Genomic DNA, 27,683 nt, shown 5'->3' on the forward strand with positions numbered 1-27,683 from the left:
GTCTGCAGTCTCTAACTAACATAGGAATATATCTCTAGAAAAAAAATCTGTAAAAATAAACACCAAGATATTAATCAGACAGTGGAATTTTTGCGTATCCTCTTTTGTTTTATTTATGTATTCTAATTATTTGTGCATTTTAAAAAGATTTTTATAATAACATAATAATATATATATCTGTTTCCTTTTTGATAAATTGCAAGCTTGGTCATTTTAAACTGATGCAGAGGGAGTCCAAGCAAGGCTATTCCACCACTCTCACTGTTTTACTCCATTGCAATCAGAAGAAACCTGTTAGGAGCAACACAGGACTGTTTGCAGTTTTACTGACCTTCCTTCAGCTTTTGATTTCATGGATGTAACCTGTCCTGAACTGGGAGGCATGAACTTCCTGTTATGATTCTTACAGAGAACCTGGGTCTCCCCTCTCTCACTTGCATCAGAGTCCTTCCATGCCCCTACTTGACAGAGAAAAGAATAATAAGCATACCTCTATATGCACAGCAATGACCTTTTTGACACAAACTGCTAAGAAATAGATGATCCAAAGAAAAAAAAGACTTAAGAGTATTTCAAAACCAGAGTTATATATATCCTATAAAAATATAATTAAGTTATAACCAACAGCAAACCAATTCAATCAGTTTACCAAGCAATTTATTTGTTTAACTCAGGGGACATACCAGGAAATTACATGGATTAAAATTAGTTTAAAAATTAAAATTAGATACTTTATTGAGTTCAGATGTGTTTTTGTTTTGTGACCAAGGTAGGCACTCAATTATTGCCCTAGAAAATTTTTAAAAATTAATCCTTTATTAGGCCAAGCTATCAGTTGTATGCAGATGAGCTGCATTGTTTTATTAATTTTTACTGAGTTTTTCTTTATAGTTAGAACAGCAACCTACATTGAAAAACTAGTATTGGATTTAAAGATGATAGTAAAGACAACATTTACTATGTTACCTATCCTGAGCACCCTAGTTATTTTTAATCTTCTGAACATTGCCAACTGTATAATTGATTATGATTCTCTTTTTGCATTGGCAGCTAGGAAGCTCAGAAGCAAATGTGTGGACCACAAATGAATAGAAAAGTACTGTGTGCATTTTATCAACCTCCCCTTGGCCTAATCTTCCTCCCATCTTTTTTTTCTTTTTAATTCTTGCAAAATTCCTTCCTTCATGTTTTCATCATGTTACACAGCTGGTGTATCTATAAATGGCCTTAAATACTTTCTAGAATGAGCCAAGTGATGGAGTGATGGAATCACTCCCAACTAGAGAGAAGAGAGGAATCAGGGGGTAGGCATGGAAGCTAAAAGTAAAACCTCCAGCAGGGCCACCTGTTTTCTTTAAGAAATAAAGTCTGGCATTAGCTGGACTGTGATCCAACCAGGTGACTGAAGTCCTTCAACTCCTGTTGTCTCTGTCTATCTCGAAGCTACTGATTGGACTCTCACTCTGACCAGACAGTGCCTTCCCCTCGTGCCCTGGAAGGGCAGGGCTGGACTCAACCAGGCCTGTGCCTGCTGCATGCCCTGACCCCTGCCTCACCTGACCTTCACTGCCCTCTGCCTCTGGCACTGCCCACACCTCGGCATGGGAAATGGGGCTCCTGGCTGTGGTCCTAATAACTCTACTTGGCTGATTTTGGCCCAAGCCATGCTATAATTACTCCCAAATTCACAGATGATTTAGGCTTTTATAACATTTACCTTCCAAGTTATACAAGAAAAAAAGTCCTTTCTTTTAGAACATTTTTTAAATGCTTGAACCTTTTCAGACTTTCGGAGCCTCTCACCATGTGATTTATAGGCTAAGAATTCATGGTGCTCTGAACTGAGGCCAAAACTTAAAAATCTAGAGCAGCTACTGTTCCTTATGTGTTGGTCTCCCACCAGTTTGGGGGCTGAAGACAAGTGCCCTCTACAAGGAGTAAAGAAAATTAAATAACGAGATGGAGTTCCCTTAGAAAAGCAAGCCCCAACTACTTTCTGGTTCATAATCACAGCATTCTAAATATGATTCTGTAAAATCCTAAGAAGGCTTTTTAAATCCTGCCCTCACCAATTATCTCCTCTCACATCTCTTGAATTTCCACGTCTCCATTTGCCCCTTCTACTCAACCTTACTTTCCCTCACAACAGCCCCCATTTCCCCTTTCACTGCCCTCAAATCCACTTACAGCTTAACCTTTGCCATTGACTTTTGCTCTTCACCTCACTATTATTCTCTTCCAAAATTAAGCAATCACCAATAACCTCTTAAAAGTCAAATCCAACAAATATCCTTTTCCAAATTTTTGTTGTATTTATCCTTTAAATGTGCATGGCAGTAGTAATAATAGTAGCTACCTTTCATTGAGCATCTACTACAGGCCAGGCCACAGTGCCCTATTATCTCTTTCCCTCATATCAGCCCAGTGTATGTTGGTATCATCTCATCTAGGAGAGTTCACAGAACTTACGCAAGGTCACACAACCAGCAAGTGGCAGATCCCAAATTCAAATCCAAGAGTGTCTGGGTGATGGATTCAAGATGGCCACAAATTCTCTGCCCTCCTCCCTTGAAGAGGTGGAGTCCTTTCCCTTCCTCTTAAGTCTGGGCTGACCCATTGACTTGTTCTGACCAATAGAATGCTGCCAAAGTGATGCTGAATACCTTCCAAGGCTGGGCTTTCACGGATCTGGAATTTCTGCTTTTATGCCCTGGGAGTGTTCCCTCCTGGAAGTCCATCTGCCCTGCACCCCCAAGCTGAGAGGCAGCCAGGTGGAGAGCGGAGGCCACCCAGAGAGTCACTGGGGCATGTGAGTGAACACCTCCTGGGCCTTCCAGCTGAATCCAGCTTTCCAGAGAGTGGCTCCAACTGACACCATGTGAAACAGAAAACCCATCTAGCCAAGCCCTGCCTGAATTCCTGGCCTAGAGAATCATGGCAAATCATAAATTTTTGTTTAAGCCACTAACTGTCAGGGTTGTTTGTTATGCAGCATTAACTAACCAAAGCTGATTCTAAAAACCTATGTCACTTGGCCTTCCTATTTTTAATCATCTCCGCATTCATTTCCCCAAAACCTATTCCTCCTTCTCAGTTTTCATGCTTATTTAATGATACAACTAACCTCAGTAACCACAACTACCTATTCAATCTCTCCACTTGGATGACAAATTTGCATCTCAAACTTAATGTCTAAATGGAATCCTGGATGCCTACCCTATCCCTCCATCAAACCAGCTCCTCCCATAGTTGTCCCCATCTTGAAAATGGCAACACCTCTTTTCCATTTGCTCAAGCCTAAACCTTGAAGTTTTTATTAGCTCCTCTTTCTCTCATATCCTATATCCAATTCCTCAGCAATCCAATCAGCTGTACCTTCAGATTATATCCATAATCAAACTCCTTCTCACCAACTCCACCTTGATCCAAGCTTCCATTCTCCCCTAGCTGGACTAATACAAGAGCCTCTTACCTTGTATCCCTGTTTCCACTCTTATCTCCAACCCCCACCCTCCAATACTCCATTTTCCACATGGCATCCAGAAGATCCCTTTAAACAAAAGTCAGTTCTTGTCACTTTCCTGCTCCAAATCCTAATGGCTTGCCATCTCATTCATAGATGATTCCAAAATCATAACAGTGGCCACCAGTCCATATATGATATATCCCCAGTTACCTCTCAGGCATCATCTCCTACCACTGTCCCCTCTTTAGACTCTTCTTTGGATCTTATAGTAGAGCCCTATTCTGAGCACCTTATATAATACTAAACCCCACCCCAGCTGTCACTCTCTTTTTTCCTTATCCCACTTTATTTTTCTTCAGACAAGTACCTATCGCCCCCTAAAATAATATATTTGTTTGTTTGTTATTTTTCTCTCCTTTCTGGAATGTAAGCTCCATGAGGACAGGGACTTTGTTTTCTTCACTAATGTGCCTGATATAGTGTGTGGTAAGTGATCAGGAGATATTCATCAAATTATTGGATAAATTAATTCCAAGCAACACCTTACATTTCATTTGTAAGGAGGTTACTATTTACACACATGCTTCTAGAGAAATGAAATAGTTTTAATTAGGAAGCTCTTACATTTTGCCAAACTCATTTGGCAAACTTTTTCCCCTAGGGCCATTCTTCCCTTAATTGTAATTTTGTGCTGGGTGCATTGATTTTTCTAATCCCTTCCCCTTTGGCATATTATTACCAAGTCAATGAACTATTTCCTTGTTGATATACATGTTTTGTTACAAGCGGGTTTTTTTTTTCTTTCTCTTTTTAATAGACATGGGAGTGCCAACATGTGAACTTTGGGAAAGAGGGAAGTGGAGGATGGAGTCAAAAGGAGGACAACGATCTCCAAGGAAGTATGTCATCATCGAGGTAAAGGTGAAGTGCACTTTCCGTTTGTCCTTTTTATTAGAAGAATGGTGATCTGTGCTAAAAAGACCGAGATGAATCTACAAGGCAGGGCCAATATCAGATCTAGAGATGAAGGCAACAGGTGGACGTCCCCACACTCACCTCTCCAAGCTTTGGCATTGGACTTTAATAGTCAGAATGTGTAGAATTGAGCCACAGCTCTCTCTCTCTGACTAGCCATATCACCTAGGAAAATTCACTCAGTCTCTGAGTTTCTACATCTGCTTGTGGCTGTGTTGGATTATATTGGTGGTTTTAAATATGTTGGGGACCCAGGCCCCTTTGAGAGTTATGGACCATCTTCCCCCAAAATGATTCATTTTGCATTCAGTCTCAGGGAGTTTACAGACCACTTGAAGCTCCCCCTCTGCCACTTATTAGCTTTTATTAACTGTGTGTCTTTGAGCAAATCATAACCCTTGAATTCTGGATTCCTTAACTGTAAAGTGAGAAGAAACCTACCTATCAGAGTTGCAGTGGAGATTCAAAGAAATTATGTATAGGGAAGTGGATGTGGCTCAAGTGATAGGGTTTCCGCCTACCTTATGGGAGGACCAAGGTTCGATCCCTGGGGCCGCCTGGTGAAAAAGAAGAAGAGAAAGCATGCCTGCATGGCGAGCCAGTGCCCACGTGGCAAGCCAGTGCCTGCGTGGCGAGTACTCGCACAGTGAGCCAGTGCCCATGTAAGTGAGTCATGCAGCAAGATGATCATGCAACAAAGGAGAGATAAAGGGGAGAGTCAAGGTGAAGTGCAGCAGAAACCAGAAACTGAGGTGGTGCAGCTCAGGGAACCTTTCTCCATATCAGAGGTCCCCAGGATCAAATCCCCATGAATCCTAGAGGAGAAAGACGAGACGAGAAGACAAAAAAAGAGAAATAGATACAGAAGATCACGCAGCAAATGGACACAAAAAGCAAAAACAGCAGGGCAGGGGTGGGGAAGGGGAGAAAATAAATAAGTAAATCTTTAAAAAAATAAAAAAGAAAGAAATTATGTATAGTACAGCAATTATAAATTATGACAGTCCAAACAGTAAAGGAACTGTTTACAGTGGCTGACCTGGGCCTCAGAGGTACTAGTCTAGACCAGTGATCTCTAAACTTCCTTGATTAGCATCCTATCAGTAAGGATTCTTTGAGTGCATGCACCACCAATTTCTTTCTTAAAAATTGTGTACAAGTGCTACTGAATTTAAAAATGGATAAGTAAGATGAAATAAATAATACGCTTTTTAAAAAACAATAGCCCTCAAACATTTTTCAGTCAGATGTAGATGTATGTCTTTCTGCTCTGGATGCTGATTTATCCCAGTGGCAGTATGCTACTAACTTCATGATAATAATTCAAGGCATCGTATATATTTAGAAAGATCCTCATCATTAATAATAGTGAATATAAATCCATATTTCAAATAGTCTTCATGGTAATTTTGAAGTTTTTAGATGATTTCTTGGCAAATTTGATGAGTCTTTCATTGTTTTAACCTCATATGGCTGATGAGGAGCTTGTCCTAGGAAAAAAGTGCTATCACCTCGCTATTTTTTTTTCTGTCACTCACTTGCGCTTGAATTATTAGAATTAGATTCATTGTGAGATTTTTTTGAGGCACTTGTCTTTTCTGTGGAAGTCCACTTAGTTGAAATTCAACAGCATTTGACATATAGTTACTTAACAAGGTGCCCTTAAACTGCAGTGCTTTCCAACACTCTGAAAATGGGCCCCTAAGTGGAGTGTCCTCATGATTCACCTGCAAACCAAACCAGGTGGGGTTGTCCAACATTCGAACTGAGTGAAGTAAGTTAATTATTTTTTTAAAAAAAAGTATAATTTATTTCTTGGGTTTTTTTTTTTTTTTAGATTAAAAATACATGTAGGGATACAAGGCAAGAAACTCTAAGAATTGCTACAAGCCAGCACCAGAACACTGCAGACTTTGGGGAGAAAGCATTGTCTTGCCAATAACTTGACTTTGGTCTTCTAGCCCAAAACCAATTTAAAGCAGTTCCTCCTCAGCAATGAATTGTTCTTTGGCATGGCCCCAGACCCCCATTTGAAGAGATGTTGAAAGTTGTGCATTTTTGGTGCTTCTCTCTAAAAAACAGTTAGGATTCAAAATAAAAAGATGGGCGATGTCTGAGATTTAAGCCATGAGACAAAGGACATGCTTGCTGGAGGCAGCGATACATGACAGGACAGAGCTGGGATCCTGAGGAAAAAAGAAATAGAACAAGGGAAGCGGATTTGGCCCAATGGATAGGGCATCTGCCTACCACACAGGAGGTCCAAGGTTCAAACCCAGGGCGTCCTGACCCGTGTGAGAAGCTGGCCCACACACAGTGCTGATGCGCGCAAGGAGTGCCCTGCCACGCAGGGGTGTCCCCCGTGTAGGGGAGCCCCACACGCAAGGAGTGCATCCCGTAAGGAGAGCCACCCAGGGCGAAGAAAGTGCAGCCTGCCCAGGAATGGTGCCGCATACACGGAGAGCTGACAACAAGATGACTCAACAACAACAAAAAAGAGACACAGATTCCGGGTGCCGCTGACCAGAATACAAGCGGACCCAGAAGAACACACAGAGAGCAGACAACTGGGGGGGGGGGGGGCAGGGCGGGGAAGAGGAGAGAAATAAATCTAAAAAAAAAAGAAATAGAACAAGAGAGATATAATCCAATAGGGAGACGCCTTCTGGGACTCAAAGAAAAGAGTTTCTTATTGACTGGAAAGGAACCTAGGAAACACTAAAGGGATCTTGTCACCGCCCTCTTGATTTCAAGTATATTTGTAATGAGCTGCAAGTAAAACCATCTCTCTGGAATGAATGAATGGAGCCTGCTCAGCTTTAACATAAAGCAAGTATAATGCCAGAGTTAGTTTAGCAAAATTTACTTAAATTTCTTTATTTATTTAAATGTTGGAGATTTAGGTAATTTCTAAGATTTTGCTTTTCAAAATACTTATAAAATGCAACAGAAATTGCAGAAGACGCTTGTTGGGCTATCTGCCTCGTTCATGTTAATCCCTTTTTCTAGGCATGGCCTTTCCCCACTCGTGGGCTGGGCTCCCTATAGCTGTTCTCATGCTGCATGCCTCTTTTCCTCTTGGCTAAGGTTAACTAGACATAGGTATAGATTTAGTTCCCAGTTTAGGCCAGGGAATCTTTCAAATGTGCCTTTTCAGGGAAGTTGGAACTGGGATTCAGCAATGATTACCTTATCTCAGGATGTGGATAGATTAAATGCTTTGAAATTGGGAGTTTTGAGCATCCATCTTTTACATACCAGAAGTGCAGATAAAGACAGATGTTCAGAGAGGAGCAGAGAAGGAGAGAAGACAGCTGGCTCCATTCTGACTTCCTAAACTTCCAAGTTTAGGAACGGGTATAAATGGCGCAGTATGTTAAACATGATTAGGCTAAAACACAAGATGCAGATGCCAAAGAAATCTGAGAAGAAAAGAGCAGATATTTAATGAAATGAGTATCTCAGTTAGCAGTTAAGGTGTCTCTGACCATAAAACCTGGCCACCAGCTATTCCAACCCTACCTTCCCCCTCATCCTAGTCCCTTTTCACATAAGTGAATCCTGCTTCTTGTCTATGTAAATACAAACATTTTTATTCATTCACTGATGTTTTTTAAATGCTTTCAATGTGCAAGGAATTCTTCTAGGTGCTAAAAATATATTTATGAACAACTGAGAAGTTCATTTCTCAAAGAGCTTACATCTCATTGAGAGGCAAGAGAAAATAAACCAAATTTAAAAGTCTAATCAAGAAAATTGTAAGATAGTGGTAAGTACTCTGCAGAGAATTAAAATAGGATGACACAATGTTACTGCTATACATTGGTTTGCCCAGGAAGTTTGCTCTGAGAAGTTAACTTTTCAGATGAGCTTTGCCTCTCCTGAGAAGGAACAAACCAAGCAGGAATGGAGATGAAGGCAGTAAGAGAATATTCCTGGGTGGTGTTAGGGATTGAATTGTGTCCCCCCAAAAAGATATGTTAAGTTCTAACCCCTGGCACCTGTGAATTTGGCCTTATTTGGAAATAGATGTCTTGCAGGTATAATAAACTAAGATGAGGCCAAGTTGGATTAGGGTTAGCTCTAATCCAATATGACCGGTGTCTTTATAAGAAGGAAATCTGAACACAGACAGACACAAGAGGAGAGGGTGATGAGAGACACAAAGAGGAGAAGGCTATGTGAAGAGGGAGGCAGAGATGGAAGTGATCCATCTACAAGCCAAGGAAAGCCAAGTATGGCCTCAACTACAGGTTTCTGGGAGAGCATGGGTCTTCTGACACCTTGATTTCAGATTTTTAGCTTTTACAACCAAGGTAATAAATTGTTGTTTTTTTAAAAAAAATACATATATATAGAAATTCTAATATTTTTCTCCCTGCACCCTGATAGATTGTTGTGTATGCTTCCACTTTGAAGACCACAAGAACAATAGTACCTCTCCTTAGTCTTCTTCTCCCTCACAAGTACGTTGATCTGAATGGGAATATCCATTTAGTAAGCAGTGAGGCTGAAGGAGTTTGGCGTTGGGTAGGGAGGTGTGGAGAAATGTGGAAGGGGTAGTGTGGATTTCTCTCCTCCTTGGATCCTTGGACTGATTAGAAGAATGAGGATAAAAATAGAAGACCTGTTTTTCTAGAGAGATTTGATGCTACTCTGTTGATAGAGAAAGGAGAAGCTCACCAAAATGGTAAAGATGGACTGTGAAAACCTTGACATGAGCAGAGTTGCACAGGGATCCAAGTTGCAGAATGTGGCTCAGAGCCAGGAAAGGGGCTGTCTGCCCTCTTCTGGGTGGAACCTAATACTGCTTTAATACCCTAGGACTAAAGGGTTTCAGGGTAACCAGAACCAGCAGTCCTGCAGGCACTGGTACTCTAATGGTGGTTGAATGGGAAGTAGATGTGGACAGCGCCAGATAAGAGAGAAATAACAGACAGAAGGCACAGAATGATGGTAGCTCCAAATGGGTGTGGGCACATATGCAGCACATTCTTGAGGATTTCTAAGAATTCCTAGGAAAAGGTGGAGGGGTTTTGTGGGCAGAATAATGGCCCCCTAAAGATGTCTATGTCCTAATCCCTCAAAACTGAATAAGTTAGCTTACATGACAGGGGAAAATAAAGGTAGCAGATGGAATTAAGTTTACTAATTTAATTTACTAATCCTTAAAACAGGAAGAATATCCTAGAATACCTTTGCAGGCCCAATATAATCATAAGGGTCCTTATAATATGGAAAAGGGAGATAGAAGACTCAGGACCAGAGAGATGGCAGCATGAGAAAGACTCAACTGGCCCTTGCTGACTTTGAACTTGGAAGGGGACCATGAACCACGGAATGTGGGCAGCCTCCACAAGCTGAAAAACGCAAGAAAACAGGTCCTCCTCCACAACCTCCAGAAAGGAAGACAGACCTGCTAACACCTTAATTTTAGACCAGCAAGAACTAATTTCAGACTTCTGAATTTCAGAACTATAAGATTTGTGTTATTTTAAGCAACTACGTATTGGTAATTTGTTACAGCAGCAATAGAAAGTTAATACAGTGGGAGTATAGCTCAGATCTTGCTATTTATGGGGTTGAACCTGAAGACATTGGAACCACATAAATATATATTAACTTGCAGATGCTGAATGACATTCAGAAACTTCCTAACCAGGTAGGAACCATGTGCCTCAGGGGTCTGGAGGTAACAGTTTCAAATCCCTTCTTAGCCCTTCAAGCACTAGACTTCTTCCAGGAGAAAAGAGGAAAGAAAGGATTACTTTCATCAGAGAGATAATGTGAACTGCAGGGATATGGGCAGCCAGGAGAGACCACAGCCACTCAGCCCACTCAGACTCATGAATAATGCAGAACACCTGCAGGAGCTTCCAGCCCAAGGAACAGTCAGCACAGAAAGAGGGTCTTAGTTTTCCAGGATGCTACGACAAATACCATACAATGAGTTGGCTTAAACAACAGGAATTTATTAGTTCACAATTTCGGAGACCAGAAGTCCAAGTCAAGGCATTGGTTAGAAGACTTGCTTTCTGCTATGGTGGGTAGCCTTCTGACTGGCTGGCAATGTTTGCATTCTTTGGCTTTCCTATCACATGGCAATATTCTCTCCTTTCTCTTCTGGTTCCATTTACTTCTGGCTTCTGGTGTCTCCCTATGGCTTTCTCTCATGATGTCTGAATTTTCTCTGCTTATAAAGGACTTCAATAATCCAGATTAAGACCTAACCTCATTCAGTTGAGCCACACCTTAACTTAAAATAGCAACTTCAAGAGATCCTATTTATAGTGGGTTCACACTGACAGGAATCTGGATCAAGACTAAGAGCATGCCTAAACTGAGGACCATAATGCAATCTATCACAGAGGGGGAGAAGGGCACTGTGAGTCCAGAGAGCAGAGCCAGGGTTAGCACCAGGAATGTGAAGCCAAACAAAGCAGGAGCTGAGGATTCAGAAGCAGAGGATGCGATAAGGCAGAAGGGACAAGGAGGAGATACTGCTACTCTTCTCCCCCTATGGCATGCCTCACCATTCCCTGAATGTGCCACCTTCTTTGTGTGGAGATAAGGAAGGAAAACTGTATGTGGATATTAGGTCCCGTATAAGAGGCTATATCATATGACCAGGATGAGGCTCAGTACTGGGAGGTCCATCTGTCCTCTGTGCAGCTTATAAGCTCCTTTAGGACATGGAAGACGATGGTGCCACTCTTTGGATCATGTCTCCACAAATGCTTGGCTCCTGTCAAGGTGGACACCTGTGTCTTCTGGGAAATCATCACCAACCTCACAGCACCTGTCCCAGATAGCTTATAACAGCTACCCCTCAATGCCCCCAAGTATTACTTTTATCATGCACTCCTCTTTGTTCTGAAATGGACAGATTGAAGGTTAAGAGTTATCTCCTTTCTTTAATTCTGCATCAGCAGACACATTTAGCAGAAAAGAAACTGAGTTGGGGAAGAACTCAGAAGAAAAGCAGACTCGAAGCTGGCTCTCCTCTCCACTCAGAACATTGTGGACAAGATGGGCTCTTCTTCCCTGCCCAGGCAGGTCTGGATGGGGAGAGAGGTTCTTGGCTCAGTGGTCTGGAGCAAGGGAGAAGAGGAATATCTAATGTATCCCACTTCCTGTCGGAAGCAGACTGAGTCCTGCCTGACACATTACATAAGAGTGTTTTGATTTCTACCACCTAGGGCAGGGGTTCTTAGTATTTTTTGTTCCATGGACCCTTTTGCCATTCAGGTAAAAATTACAGACCCCTCTTAAACTGTAGCGGCAGATAGTTTTATGACACTCAACATCAGCATGCCTTTAAATTAAATTTTAGTATTATTCAAAATTATGTTTTACAACTTTCCCATAATTTCAATACCTGATTCCCTAACATGGTTCAACGTCTGTTCAAACGGTCAAGTTTTCCCACAACGTCATAAAACATCTCCACCATCCTTACCAACTTTTTGCAGGCAGTTATCCACTGCACTCAGAACATGTTACTTCAAAATAAAAGTCATACTAAGTCATGAAGCAGATGTGGCTCAAGTGATTGGGCTTCCGTCTACCATATGGGAGAACCTAGGTTCAATCCCCGGGACCTCCTGGTAAAGGTGTGCCCGCACGGCAAGCCGGTACCCATGGAGCAAGCCAGTGTCCATGCAGAGAGCCAGTGCCCACATGGCAAGTCAGTGCCAGCGCAGTGATGATGCAGCAAGATGATGATGCAACAAAAAAGAGAGACAAAGGGGAGAGTCAAAACGAGACCCAACAGAAACCAGGAACTGAGGTGGCACAAATGACAGGGAACCTCTCTCCACATTGGAGGTCCTCAGGATCAAATCCTGGTGAATCCTAGAGGAGAAAACAGGAAGAGAAGACAAAAAGAGAAATAGACACAGAAGATCACACACCAAATGGACACAGACAGCAAAAACAGCAGAGCAGGGGAAAGGGAAGGGGGAGGGGAGGGGTAAGAGAAGAAAAAAAAAATCATACTAAGTCCACACTATATTGTGCATTATTTTAATAAATATATCACACCCTCACCAACACATCCCCACAAGAATAATGTTTTTTGAATTTTCAATTCAAGCTCATGGAACCCCTGAAATCTTTCCATGGACCCCTTGGTGGTCCCAGGACCCCTGGTTAAGAACCCCTGACCTAGGGGGTTTTGGAGTGGAAGCCTGGCCAAGTTCGCCCTCTCTCACCCCAGGGCTCTCTTAGGCAGGATACGTCCCCTCCCCACAACTCTCATCCTTAATTATGCCTCTGGCAGCCCTCCAGTATGCTCTAGGAGGAATGGGTTCAAAACTGGAGAAAGTCGCCACTGACTATTCTTTCTGCTTTTTATTCTTCATATGTAACAATGTATTCCCCTTAGTGTCATTTCTTACTTCTCAATTCTCAACTATGGGGTTGGATGGGGAAGGCAGGAGCCAGAATTTCCTGGAGACACACTGAAGTTTTTGAAAGATAGACAAATAAGTAAATATATGGATTGATAGAAAGATAGATGGTAGATTATAGATAGACATTTCAGGGCAGGGTTTTTCTCAACCCTGGTTTCACTTTAGAATCATCTGGGGAACTTTACGATATAAAACTATATGTAATTACAAGCCTTATTTGTAAAGGTAATTATATAATTTATATTTACATAAGTGCTGAGCTCTATCCCAGACAAATGAAATTGGCATCTCCAGGGGTGGTGCCCAGGTACTTGTTTTTCAGCACTCCCGGGACTCTGATGTGTAGCCAGGACTGAGGACCCTGCTCTAGGACACATCCTAGCCACGGTCCTGGGTGAGAATTGCTGCACAGTGGACGGCTCCAGCCAGCAGGTGCTCTCTGCTGAGCACCCAGAGAATGTAGATAGGAGGCTGAAGAGCCCTAGTTACACAGGCCCTTTTATCTGAATGAGTCTGGGTTATGAGTCTTGCTCAAGGATGGTAGCAATTTTTTCTCATGGAGAGGTGGCATGGTGGAATGGTGTCAGCAGGAGCAGGACCAGTGTCCAGGTGTCGGGATCCCAGCTCAGGCCCATTAGAGTGCTGTCAGGGAAGGACTCGCTGTGCACCTTGAGTGTGGTTTCCAGAACGAGACTTTCATTAAAAATGGGTTCTGCAAGGCCTAGAGCAACATTGTGCCTGGGAATTTCCTCCTGTCAGCCTTCATGTTACTCAAATGTGGCCAGTCTCAAAGCCAAACTCAGCATGTAAATGCAATGCCTTCCCCCCAGCGTGGGACATGACACCCGGGGATGAGCCTCCCTGGCAACGAGGGACCACTATCAACTACCAACTGATGATGCAACTGGAAAATGACCTTATACGGAAGGTTCAATGCGGATCAGCAGAATATCCACGTCTACATAAAATACCATGACTTTAAAATGCTGTTTGACCTAAAGTAAGGGGGAAATGAAAAGGAGAAATGAGTTTATATGGCTACGAGTTTCTAAAAAAGAGTCTGGAGGCTGGCAGAAGGATTGCCCTCATGCACAACTGAGCAGAGTCAGAGAGACAGATAAAGCAGATACAACCCCCAGATATTGGTTCCTTTGAGGGCTAAAGAGACCCATGGGAGTTATGGTCATGGCCGATGGGGTTAACTACCAGGGCAGATGGCCCCTCTTTGGAAATGGTGTTTATGTGTGATGAATCTGGACTCAGATGGGATCTCCCTTCATAAGACTTTCATGCTAATGTGCTGGAGGTGCAGTTAATGTTGGGGTTTAAGATATATTTAGGGGATTTGAATCTCTGGACTGACAAGGTGATAGCCAGGTCCTGAGCCTCAACAGACTCCAGCACCTACAATCTGATCTATTGGACTTACCACACTCAGCTAAGATGGAGTTGAAGAAGGACAACCACCACACCATGGAGCCTAGAGTGATTACAACTGAAAATGGGAGGATTGCATCCAGCATCCATGTGGAATCTGAGCCTCCTCTTGACATAGAGGTGCAATGGACACAACCAATCCAACGTCCACATAGAAGAGGTGGCATTGGATTGGGAAAAGTGGACATGGTGGACAATGGGTATGGGGAAAGGCAGGAAGAGATGAGAGGTGAGGCGTCTTTGGGACATGGAGCTGCCCTGGATGGTGCTTCAGAGGTAATCACCGGACATTGTAAATCCTCACAGGGCCCACTGGATGGAATGGAGGAGAGTATGGGCCATGATGTGAACCATTGTCTATGAGGTGCAGAGGTGCCCAAAGATGTACTTACCAAATCCAATGGATGTGTCATGATGATGGGAACGAGTGTTGTTGGGGGGGGGAGAGGGGGGGGGGGGTGGGGTTGAATGGGACCTCACATATATATTTTTAATGTAATATTATTACAAAGTCAATAAAATAAAAAAAAATGGGTTCTGGCTAGGACAGAGGTCATTTGCGGGGGGTGGGGGGGTTCTTTTAAACTTTACATTACGCCACATAAGATTGCCTCACTGTTTTCATAGCTGTGTCAAACTCTTTGACCCCTGTTGGACTGACAGTCATGATTAAATCCATTTTCTACCTGTGAGTGACAAAGCCATGGCACTCTCAGCCTGGACAGCTCACCAGGGTTTCTGAGCCTATCTGCTTGTTAGAGACACCCATTGTTCCTAACAACTAAGATCTTTTGGGATTCCCAGTCTGTCATCCAGCACATCAGCTACTACTTCCACGAATGTGATCCACAGGCTGCCACGGTCCTCCAACGCACTGAACAGCACGACAGTGAGCACAGCCTTGTCCAAGCCCTCCAGGGCTTCCTCCACGCTGACACTGATTCCATTGTCCAGCCTCTGCACGTTAGTCCTTTTTCTGGGTTATGAATCCGCCAATACCACCAGTATCCAGCCCATGTATCTCTCTCTTTGGCCACAAAGATATCCAAACAGATTTTACCTGAGGCTGAAAATCCAAACATGTCATGTATAAAACAGTCTCCATTCCTACCAGTCTTGAATAATACTAAATGAGGAAATTAGTCTAACAAGGCTTGTTTTTAGTGAGCCCTTGCTAATTCCCAACAATCACAGCTTTCTTTTCTAAGAATTCACAAACTATTCAAGGAGAAAAAAATAAGTCTTAGCAATTAATCCATGATGAAAGTCAAACTCACCAGATGTTAGTTTGCAGAATCTGCTTTCTATCCCTTTTTGGAGAACTGAGGTACATTCATCCTTTTCCACTCCTCGACACTCTTCCTGTTTCTCCAGAATTCTACTAAGATCACTGACAGTGGGCCAGCAGTCTCACCTGTATATTCTATCAGTACCTAAGGTTTCACTCCTCCAAGCCAAGAAACCTGAACTCACCTAGAACAACTAAGGGCTCTCCTTACAATCCCCTTGCCTGGCTTAGGTTTCCACCTCCCTTTGCCGGTGTTTTCAGCCTTCCCAGGCTGGAAGAAAAGTCAGTCTCTTTGGTGAAGAGAATGAGACTTAATTTTGAGTCAGTGACCGAGTGTCTAGGGCCTCTGTTACTGTCCCTTTACCTGGGGATAAGAAATTTCCAGAGCCCGGGGAAGGTTGAATCTGCCACCGGGACTAAATGGGCCCTGTAGAGAGACAGCCAAGTTCCCATCACACAGCTCATCAACTGAGTACAAAGCCACAACAAAAGAAGCACCACAGCCTCAGTCCTCTTCAGAAGATGATGACTGCCACTCATAGCAGGCACAAAGGGAGTGGGAACAAAGGCCAGTCCTGCTTCCCCGTGGGCAGTTCCTGTCACAGCTCTTGTGTGTGTATCTGAGGGACTCCACATCTCTTAGGAGTACTTACAATCATGAAGGAGTTGTGACAATTGCTATTGATAGCAGAGTCCTTTAGACCAGTACAGCTCAAGTAAGAATGTATTGAGAAATCAGCCTTCTTTCTCTCTCAATTCCCCATAAAATCAATTATCAATCAATTAATTTTCTGAACTTGCAAATGACTCATCTCCTGGGTGGTTCTTTCCAGTGGAAGGTTTCAGGTTTGTCAACTACAAGGAAAAGGAAATTCCTTACAGCATAAATGCACCCTTGAGGTCTTTCCTTTGGTAGTACCTAACATAAATTGAGTGCTCACTATGCACTCTTCTAAGCACTTTACATTCATTGGCTCCTCACAATAAGTCTATGAAGCTGGCTCTATTTGTATACTCATTTTTCAGGGGAGGAAACTGAGACACAGGGACATTAACTAACTTGGTTAAGTTCACACAGCTACACAGCAGCAGAGCTGATATTTGAACCCATACACACTGACTATAGCACATTATGGTAAACTGGTTGCAAAAATGGCCCAGTTTTCTACTCCTTCCTGTTTCTAGATGTGGAACCATCTCATCAATGTGAGAATAAGCCCTGACTAGCCTGCTGGGGGATGAGAAACTGCACGGCACTGGGCACAGAGCCACGTCATCCTAGACAAAGCCATCCTAGGCCAGCCAGCCTCCAGCCAACTCCCAGCTGACCTCAGACACACGAGCACACCTAGGCAAGATCAGATCAGCAGAATCGCCCAGAGAACCCACAGATTCATGAAAACTAATAAATGATTGCAGTTTTAATCAACCAAGTTTGGGGGTGGTTTTTTACATACCAGCAGATAACTGACCCAAACACCCATGCTTAAGCACCACATGGTACTTTCTTTCGCCTGCATTGGCGTCACCTGACTCTAGGATTCTCTGAGACTGTACAGCTCCAGCCATGATGAGCCTTACTCCATTCTATTACCTTGTCTCTCTTCACCCCTGTTTCTTCCCTGCCCTACCACTATGCCAACTCATGACAGCATTTACTACCATCCCTCACTTTTTTTCCCTAGTTTTTCTGTAGTAGAGAGGAAACTAGGGTGCCTCAACCCTTCAGTACTATTTTTTTCCTTAAAAAAATTTTTTTAATAGACTTTATTTTTTTAGAGCAGTTGTAGGTTTACAGAAAAATTGTGCAGAAAGTACAGAGGGGTGCCCTGCCCCCCAGTTCCTCCTATTACTCATATCTTACATTAGTGTGATGCATTTGTTGCAATTGGTGAACCAACATCAGTGAACCATTAACTAAAGACAATGGTTTAGCTTAGGATTCACTCTTGGGTTTGTATAGTTCTATGGGTTTGGACAAACCATCACATCATGTGTCCACCATGACAGTGTCATATGGAAAAGTTTCACTGCCCTAAAAATGTCCTGGGCTCTACCTTCTCCGCTTTCCTCCCCTGACTTTTCCTGACCTTCAGTACTATTTTGAGCTCTATTTCCTTGCCTATCCTCTTTGCCCATCTCTCCATCATTTAGGAGCTATTGGAGTTAGGCAAAGTGAATGATGCCAAAATAATGAAATCAGGGTAAAGAGGGAGAAAGCACAGAGAGTGCTGTAAGTCAAGCCCTCACACTGTCTGGCCTTGCCTCTCTCAGGGTGGGCATCTTACCGTGGCTGGGACTAGCCATCCCAGAAGGCACTCTCCTGCTTTGCCTCTTGATCCCCAAATGAAACCTAGCAAAGCTGAGCTCTCCCTGCCTGCCAGGATTCAGGGGACAGCAAAGCGCACCCCCACAGGAACTAACAGCCCCAGCTGCTCAACTCAAATCAAAAATGAATTGGGAAACGTGTTCCATGTAGTGGGAGCCTTCTGGGGTTTTCCTGCCAGCTGCCTCTAGCTGCTGAGTTCCCAAGGAAATGGAGTGTCCAGTTCTAGGCCCAGAGCATACCCCCACGTCCAGGGCATGGTGGGGTGGCTGAAGGATGGGGATCGTAATGCACCAAAAATGGGATTGGAAAACTCCCCAAGAGAGAAAAAAAAAACTTATAAAAGACTTTTTCCACTGGAGTATTTCAAAACTTTTTTTTTTTGCTATTAGGTGCTCAATAATGTTAAATGATGGTAATTCTTCTAGTGTTTCTTGCTTTATGAGTGAAGTCAGAATTGTGAGGATTCATCGCTAAAAGGCCAATAGCTAAGTGACCTGGGTTGGTGAAGAGAAACCAAAATTCCCAGCGGCAAATCTAGCCTTACTGTGCCATTAAACACATCCCGCTTCGCTCATTAACACCCCAACAACAATAGTTTAGTTTTAATTTTCTTTTCCTTATATTTCACAGCCCCAAGGGAAAATGTTCCGTGATAATTCTGTAAAAGTAAGACAATTAGTGGTGACTCAGGGCTCTCTGCTGCCTCTGCATCCACCCGGAGCCAAGGAACAGGCAGGGGCTGCTGCTTACCACGTAGGAAGGATTTGGTTTTGACATAGAGGAGGCAAAATCAAAAGGAATCTTTATGCCTAATTTGGATGCAAATTCCGCCCAAGGATTCTCTGCTCCACAACAATCCTCAGCTGTAGGCATTGAGTGCCACGACAGACCTTTAAAATCGAATGTTTTGTGTGGTGACACTTTCTGAGCCCCACCACCCACACCATCCAGGCAGCCCAAGAGTATGCTGTATCCCTTAAGTCTGGTTTCTCCTCCCTTTTGTTATCTAACTTCTGCCCATGTTACCTCTGTACCCTATATGGGGTGAGAACAGAAACCCTGTCTTGTTCATCTTTGCAACTCAAGCAGCCAACACCAAGACTGAGTTAGGTTGAGCAAAGTTGAAGGTAAGCCAGGTGTATGGGCCTGCCCAAATTCCCATCTGGTAGTGTTCCAAAGCACTTTCGTTAAGTTGAGAGTTTAGAATTTGGAAAGTACATTTTTTTTCCATAAAGTTCTACAGAGTGGCTAAGTCCTCAGACTAGATCACAGAAGTCAATTTAGCTAGTCTATTAGCTAGTCTAATAATGTACCCAAAGTGGAAAACATCAGAGCTTATATTTCTTCTTCCTAAATAACCCCTTAATATACTTTTTTCATGAGAAAATCCATTCCAAAGCAGGATGCTAGAAACAGATTTCCATTTACCCAAGAGCCAAGAGATTTTTCCCATTGGAAAAATAAGAGGAAGAAAAAGAGAGACGAGAGGTTGGCTATAGAGGACATGGCATTTGTAAGGAGGGGGACAGGGGCAAGAAAATTTGGGATAATGATAATGATAATTTGAAGTACCTTTTTGCCTTTACATAACATATGTTCTGCAATTCTTTCATTCAAACACTCATCTTAGGTGTTGTAAATTAGGATCTAAAAGGCAATTGCTTGAAGTTGAGTTTGGAGAAGGGAGGGATTTCTGATGTTGGGGTTATAAATCAGTATGCCAAGGAGGGCCTGAGTATATGTGGGATGACATTCTTGATTCCTGTTCTTTGGTTCCTTGACTGACACAATTATTGATGCTAATAAAATATTAACTTTCAGGTTTACTATGTCAGTTTAAAATTGGGAGCAGGGAAAAGGATGGGGGACTATACGTTTCTTAAAGGCCGGGACTACTTCCTACTCATTACTATATACCCCAGTCCCCTCAGGTGCTCCATACATAATTCATCAATAAATAAACATAATATAAGGAAGGACCTAACTTTCTAAGTAGTAGTAAAAAGTGTGGGCTCTGGAGTCAAACTTCTTAGGTTCAAATCAAGGTTCTCCCGTGGCTGGATGGCCAAGGGCAAGCCATGGAACCAGCCTGAGCTTCCATTCGTGTCATCTGGAAAAGGGAGTGGGGATGGTACCTCACGGGATCCCCGTGAGGATTACACCTATCTGCATTTGTAAAGTGCATTGTACTGTGCCTGTCACATAGTTAGTACTCAAAGATCTTAGCTATTATTATTTTCTCCATCATCATTTAGGCTGGTCGTTCAATATTTTGCCCCCAAATCAGTGTCACAGGAAATACCATAAAAATGATAGCTGGTAGTGTACAGATGACTTTGGTATAACCTAGATTCAATAAAGGAAACAAGCCAAAAGGTGAGTTGGGGGTTTGATCCAAACTCTCAGGAGCTTTCCTTTTCTCAACTAGAGTATTGCAGGACACGTTCCCTTTAGGAAGGAATAATCTTCAGCTTCTGGGACTGGACTGTTCAGGCTGTTCTGTCCCCTCTGCTCCCAGTCAAGGACGTTTCGGCCGGGAATCTTGAAAACATTTTGCATTTTTCCACAAGGAAAGAAGCAGAAGTACTCAATGTGCGGTGGGACTCTGGACAGAGTCAGCTGCTACCTGGCCCCAAAATAAATAGTCTGGGGATCCAGCACTCAGTGCCTGCCTAATAAATACTCACACTCATCACTATTGGCTTTCCAACTCCACTCTTTGGAGGCTGAAGGAGTCATTAGCCAAAGACTCAAAGCTAAGAAATGAAACCTGGTTGCCAAGAGACCAAAACAATTGTCTATTTTTCCTATCTGTATCGCGTCCTACAGTTGCATCTATAAAACACATCTTTTAAGTGAAAATGTTTCCAGGTCATCCCCCTAAGCCTGCATGCCGCCTTTAGAGTTTCATAGGAGCCCTCAGGAGAGAATCCTGAGAGAGATCGTTCCAAACCCACTAACACCTAGAGAAACAGTTTTCCTTTCTTTTCCTCTCTTCTATCTCCTGGGAAAAATAGCAGCAGACCAGGCATCAACCCGTGAGAGAGAGGTGGCATTTTTGGAGCAAAGGCGTTAGACGAGATGACACATGCTGACAGATTCAGCAAACAGTGGATGCTCTGCCAATCAGCAGATAATTTCTGCATGTTTGCAGTGCAAGGAAAGATTGCGAGTCACGCAGTATTTCAAAGACAGGTCACGATTACTCTGTGTGTCATCTAATGTGAAGGTCAAGAGAAAGGAGAAGGTGGGTGGAGGCAGAGAGGAGAAGAGCAAGGAGACCAGCGTGCAGACAAATCATGCACATCCTGGCCAGTCTCCTTTCATACTTTCCATTGGTGCCCTGGGAGCTCCGTATAATTACTTGCTTTGTTGACATCTGAGGCTCTCACCTCACACGTAACCAGCACGTCAGTGATTACTAAGTCCTTTATAACTTATGAAAGTCACCTCTCCCCGACTCAGTAAAGGTTTTCTTTTATTTCCTTACTTGATAACTTACCCAATTTATTTATTTCCAGTAAGGAAAAGGGCTGCAGGGAAGAGGCGAGCAAGGAAGGCCAGATGAAGAAGCAGTGTTCTGGATTTCAGAGCCCCTTGAAAAGGACTTCATTACTCAGCTGAGGAGCATTCCAGAACACAGAGGCACTTAGAGTTGAAATAGAAAAACAATTCTGAAGCCAGCAAGTTCAGAGACTTTTTATCATAATTTGTCAGGAAAGAAAAAGGAGAGAGAGAGAGAAAGAGAGAGAGAGGGAGAGAGGGAAGGGGAAGGGGGGAGAGAAAGAGAGAGAGAGAGAACCCCATGAAAGACAAAGGCAAATAATCTGAATGCCTTTTAAAAATATGTAAATAGTTCATTTCACCACTCTCACTCTCCTGTCAAAGAGCCTATCTGAGGAAAGTTTCTCCCTCTTTTACACACACACACACACACACACACTCCCCTAAGTCAGTTCACACCCCTTGGGAAGAGAACTGTCCAATTCTAATTGACAGGGGAGCTTTAAGGAATTAACTTTGAGTGTAAACCCAATATATTGTCCCTACTTTCAGGAATTAAAATGCTGTACGGTATATACAACATGTTCTTTTCTTGTAACCTCTGTCCTTCCTGCCTAGGAATGTCCCCTCCTCAGGTTGTGACAATGGCAAGTGTTGAGCCTCTCTCAGTGGCACTGGGGACCTGCTGACATTCCCTGGTTCGAGCTGATTTATTACCTGCACGAGAACCAAGAGATGGTAAAAGGGCAGGAGGTTAAACTCGGGGGAGAGAGAAAACCTCAATCTAGAGCTGGGAGCTGGGATAAGGAGTCTTCTCATCCCTAAGATCCGTGCCCAGCAACTGCCCTGTTTCCGGGATTCACCCTTCCCCTTTCTAAGTGTCCCGAGGCAGGCGTGGGAAGTGGGGATTGGTTCTGTGTGTTCTGGATCTGGAGGCTTCTCCCAAGACGGAAGAGATGAGAGCACAGGGATATTCAGATTTGAAGGCTTGGCTGGGCACAAAAGCAAGTTAAGTGTAGTCATTGGAGATGAAGGGTCTAATGAAATACACACAGAACGCACCGCTTCTAACTTACCTCATGTTTATCACCTCATGAAATTTCTGAACATTTTATGTGTGCAAAAACACATACTTAAAAAAGAAATTAAAAAACAATGCATATATTTAAAGGCTATACATATATATTTAAAGACTATATATATATATTTACATATCTTGCTAATCAGAAGACACATCTTAATCCTGACATTTGGGGAATGATGCTGCCACAATAAATAAATGGTGAAGGGGAAACCATTTGTAAAAACTCAAAACACCCCACAAATCATTCCAAACACCATTTCTCACTTTCTGACATATTACTATACACAATGCTGCTTTTCGCACTTGCATTCTTAAATCGTTTTGAACACTCTCCAGACTATTAATTTAAAAAGCCAGAAGCCCTGCCTGTTCTTCTAATCACCATGACCTGTTTTGCACTTTGGATAATGCAAAAAGACTAACTCTGATTTGGGTGGGAATAATTTTTGGTTGGTGGTTGTTCACATCTGGGTTAGGTATAAAACGATAACATTAAAATGATGAACGCCCGAGTGCCTCATCTGCATATAAATAGACCTACTCAGAAATGCAAATTGCAATCAAGAGAAAATTTTAAAGCCTGTGATAGCTGTGTGATTGTGCAGATAAGGAAAGGTCACTACTTGTATTGTTGAAGTGGTTAAACTGCTCCTAGCCAGTGCAGAGCCTTCCTTTGAAAGTAAAATGTGGAAGGTACAAATTATCTGTCAATTTGCAACTGGTCGAGGAGAGAGCCCCCTGACGGTCTCCTTATTTGTAACTAGAGCCTCATTATGAAGAAAGACAAATACATACAGGAAAATAAATAATATTCAATCTACTCTTTATCATCAAACCTCTTGTACATAATAACCTATACATACATACAATAAACATGTAGTTGCATTTTAAATACCCTCCAAACAGAGATCTTTCATCACAATTTCCCACTGAGACGTAAAGTATATAACCAATTAACATTTTTCGGATATTCTTTAGATGCTGTGCTGAGTGGATACAGCAATATGACACATTTTTCTTACCCCCAAAGTTTCCAAAATACCTGAGAAAGATTCATACTGGGGAGAAAAAGACCAAATATGATTATATAATATAAAGAAAACACTATTGTTTAAGTAAATTACTTAATTCAGAATTGCATTTATAGTCTTCTAGTGAGAAGTGCAAAAAAATTAGCATTTCAGAAAAATTGAAATACTGAAAATGTGGAATTGTTTTGTTTCTATTATTCCTTGGGGTGTGCTTTTTCAAGAACAGTCCTTCCCCCGCCCTTTTTTTCCAAAAAGAAATAAATTTTACAATCAGTCTTTTTCAGGATTAGAAATTGTTGACAAACTACTTATTCTCTTTCTAACCAAGCTATTTGACCCCCCAAAAAACGCCAAAAACTAGTGAGGCAAGAGCGCCATCTAGTGTCCTACCTTGGAATCTTAAAGAGCGTTTTCACAGGATGCATGTCAAAGAGGGGAGGGTCTCCATCACCCAGCTCAATTGCTGTGATCCCCAGGGACCAGACGTCACAGCGAGCGTCATAGGAAGAGTCATACTGCTGTTCACAAGCAATGACCTATCAGACAAAAGCAAGACACAACACATCAACCCCACTGCCACCTCAGATGTCCAAAAAGGTCCTTTGCCGATCTCCATTCATCTGATAGATTCATTGAGGTGTTTTGCTTTGTTTTTTAATTTCTCAGTTCAGTTCAATAAACACGCACTGAACCTTTTATGTACCAAGAACAGTGCCAGGAGAGGCACAGAAGTGCAAAACACACTGCCCCTGCCCTAGCATCCTTTAAGGAAAGGCTGTGTCTGCATCTTCCACCTTATTACTGGCCAAAAATCCAATAGCAAAGAATAGTTGTTCTCAAAGATCCTTGACTCCTGGGCAAAATCCCCAAGATTGTGGCCAATTGTACAGAAAGATGTAGGAAAACTGATGTGGTTAACACAAAGCAGCAATCCCTCCCACATTCTTCTATCAAGAACACCAGCACCCCCCCCCCCACCGAACCCCAACAACCAGTTTGTATTTCAGCAGCTACTCCACTTTGGCTGTCCCAGTGGTTACTGGCCTGACTGGATACAAGATCAATATTAGCAGAAAATGTCACCAAACTTGTCATTCGCTTGGGAAGCATGGAATCTTGCAGAGAAAGCTGTTGCTATCAACTTGTTGTTGTTTTTTATCTCCCTCCTCCCCCGTCCCCCATGGTTTTCTCATCTGTCTGCTTATTGTCTGTTCGCCTTCTCCAGAGGCACCACCAGGAACTGAACCCAGGACCTCCCGCATGGGGGGTGAGTGTCCAATGGCCTGAGCCACATTCACTCTCCGCAGGCTGCAGCGGCTGCTGGGTTATGGTGTCCACTCATTGCAGCGGCTGCGGCATCTAGCTGATTGCAGTGGGTGCAGCAGATGTTTGCCTTCTTTAGGAGGCACCAGAACCCGAACCTGGGCCCTCCCATGTGGTAGGTGGGTGCCCAATTGGTTGAGCTACATCTGCTTCCCTCTGTGAACTTTCTGAGTCAGGCAGGAAAAGTCCCTACATTCAGACTCTGATGACAATCACAATGGGGTTGGGAGAAGGCAGGGGTGGACCAAAGGGATGTGGAAGGACTAGGAATTTGCTTCCTTGACTAAGGATGACCCATGGCTTTGGGAGGGTGGGAAATTCTGAGGTTCTGGTAGGCATCTGGCCAAACAACCGCAGAGGTTGACAGGAATATCGTTGGCGAGCACAGGCAGGCCATGATCACAGGCCTCATGGCCATCATAAGGTCTTTGGCTTTTCTGTAAGTGAGATGGGACAACTGACTGCGTTGAGCAGAGGAACGGCACGATCTGGCTTATGTTCACAAAGAATCACTCTGGCTGCTTCACTGAGAACAGATTGCAGTGGTACAGGTAGGAAAAGCAAAACCAGTTAAAAATGCTTCTGCAAAAGTTCAAATGAGAGACAGTGAGGTGGTGAGAAATAATCAGATTCTGGGTACAATTTTAAAGGTTGAGCCAACTGGATTTGCTTATGGGATGTACACGGTGTTTAAGAAAAAGAAGTGTTAAGGACAACCCCAGCGTTTTTGACCTGAGCAACTGGAAAAATAGTATTGCTGTTTATTGAGCTGGGGAAGATGATGAAAGAGGCAGGGAGAGAGGGTGGGAGGTGGGGGGGCAAGGGAGATAGTGAAAAGCAGAGTTCCCCCGGGAGACAAATTGAGTCTGAGATGCATCTAAGACTTCAAATAAGATGCTGATTTTAGTCCAGTAGAGAAGAGAATTGTGAGATAATAAATGTGCACTGTTTGAAGCCACTAAGTTTGTAGTAATTTGTTATAGCAGCAATAGAAAACTAATACACATGTTCTCTTCCAGATCCAGTTAATTGGGTTAATTGGTCTTGCAAGGCCTGGCAAAATGTGTCTGCCAGTTTGCCCTAGAGCTTGTGCTCATTTCCCAAAATTACCCTCCAACTTTTCTTCTGTTTCTGAACTGGATATTTTCCATGGACACATGTCCTCGGCCTGGTCCCAGCCCCAACCTCTGAATAGAATATCCTGTCATAGAATAACTGTCATACTTTTAACATATTATTTTCAAGGGTGCATTCAAACTGAAGTACAAAGAATTCCAATTTCGGTAGCAGAGGCCATTTCATTGCCCTCAAAGACCTTGCTTTCCTTACACCAATCAAGTGAAAAGCTACACTATTTTTAAAGATCTCTGGAGAAGGCTATTCAACACCTTCCCCTTCAGGAATGACATTTTCAAAAGTATGGGACACACAAAATTTTAGACCTATCATCTAGCAAATAGTTCACTATTCTGGTACACGACCCTGGGAAGGGCCTTGTGAGGTAAGAAAGGGAAGTAAGATAATCCTGCTCCAACCCAGGCACTTATGGCCAGTTGAAATATAATGTGAGCTTATGATAAACAAGTGACCTATCATGACAGCTATACATATCCTAAGACAATGTATACTAAAGTGTCCAATAAAGGGTATGGGCTCCAAATGCTTAGCAATGCAGAGGGAGATAATTTCTGGCTAAGCAAGTCAATGAAAAGTGTCTAGGACCCAGAGCCCTCAACTCCTGGAATAAATTTAAATTAACTTCTGGCTGTCTTGGATGGGACACAGGTGGTAATTCCAAAACACATCCAAATGTCAGGATGGATATTCCTTACATTTCTCAAATGCTGTCATAAAATATTAAAAACATTTATGTGGTTTCAATTTCTCTTTACAGGCAGACACTATCTTCAGCTCAGTCTGACTAATAGAAAAGCATCCAACCACATTCTTCTCTTCCCAAAAATCAGCTCATAATGTGACAGAGAAATTCCCTAATCTCAGCTTTCCAAGCAAAAGTATCGAATACGATGCTAATAAGATAAGTCATTATTATTGAGTGCCCATGAGCCAAGCTTTGTACTAGGTTCTGGGGAGAGAAAGCAAATAAAGCCTTAATTTAATCCTCGGAATAATTCCCTGAGGTAGACATTATTACCACCTTTTACAAATGTGGAAACTGAAGCATAAAAATTTAACTAACTTACCCAACCATAGAGAGGAAATGGACACGTAAACAGATCATTGCAATATGATGTGGTAAGTGCCATAAAAAAGTTATGCTCAAGGAACATTGAAATTATCTGCTTCTGCACTCACGTTTTGACTAAACTAACCAGCTTCTTTGAGGTTCTGTCACCTAAACTCCATCTTCTTGGAGGAGTCTCAGACACAGAAGGTACCTCTTTTCCAGCATTGGGCCTCAGCTGGAGTACATGAGCCTTCACACGGACTCGTGTGTGAAGGGGTAAGAAGCACTCAAGAGGATATTCCCCAACTTAAGGTCAACAGATCTTGGAACTGAATTCCCTATCAATCTAACACCAATGTTTGCAACTATTTCTTTAGGAGACAAAAGGAAGAATCGCTCTCCTTAGCTGAGCATTCTCTTTGTCTCTAAATAAATAAACTGCATTAAGGAGGCTTGGGGTCATCGACTGGTCTTTGCTCCCTTACCCCAGAAGGCAACTTTCAGAAGAACTCACTGGATCCATTGTTAAGATGCTCCAATAAGAAAGGAGGATGGCAAGGACAGGGAAAGGGGCTGCCCTGCACCAGGTTTCCCAGGTTTTGTAAGTCACACTCAAGGGGCGGAGAGAGGAGCATCGACACAAG

The 27,683-nt window shown here is 42.8% G+C and overlaps 1 protein-coding gene across 2 annotated transcripts in view; it reads right to left on the reverse strand.

The window, feature by feature from the left end:
- MYO3B (myosin IIIB) overlaps nucleotides 1-27,683 on the reverse strand; it is a 529,864-nt gene that overhangs the window by 391,004 nt on the left and 111,177 nt on the right. For both annotated transcript variants that reach the window (XM_023589485.2, XM_071216296.1), the window contains one exon: nucleotides 23,919-24,064. In XM_023589485.2, the coding sequence (XP_023445253.2) occupies nucleotides 23,919-24,064 (146 nt within the window). The remainder of the gene's footprint in view (nucleotides 1-23,918; nucleotides 24,065-27,683) is intronic.

Source organism: Dasypus novemcinctus, chromosome 7 (assembly GCF_030445035.2).
Source record: "Dasypus novemcinctus isolate mDasNov1 chromosome 7, mDasNov1.1.hap2, whole genome shotgun sequence".
In the NCBI taxonomy this organism is placed as follows: Eukaryota; Metazoa; Chordata; class Mammalia; order Cingulata; family Dasypodidae; genus Dasypus; species Dasypus novemcinctus.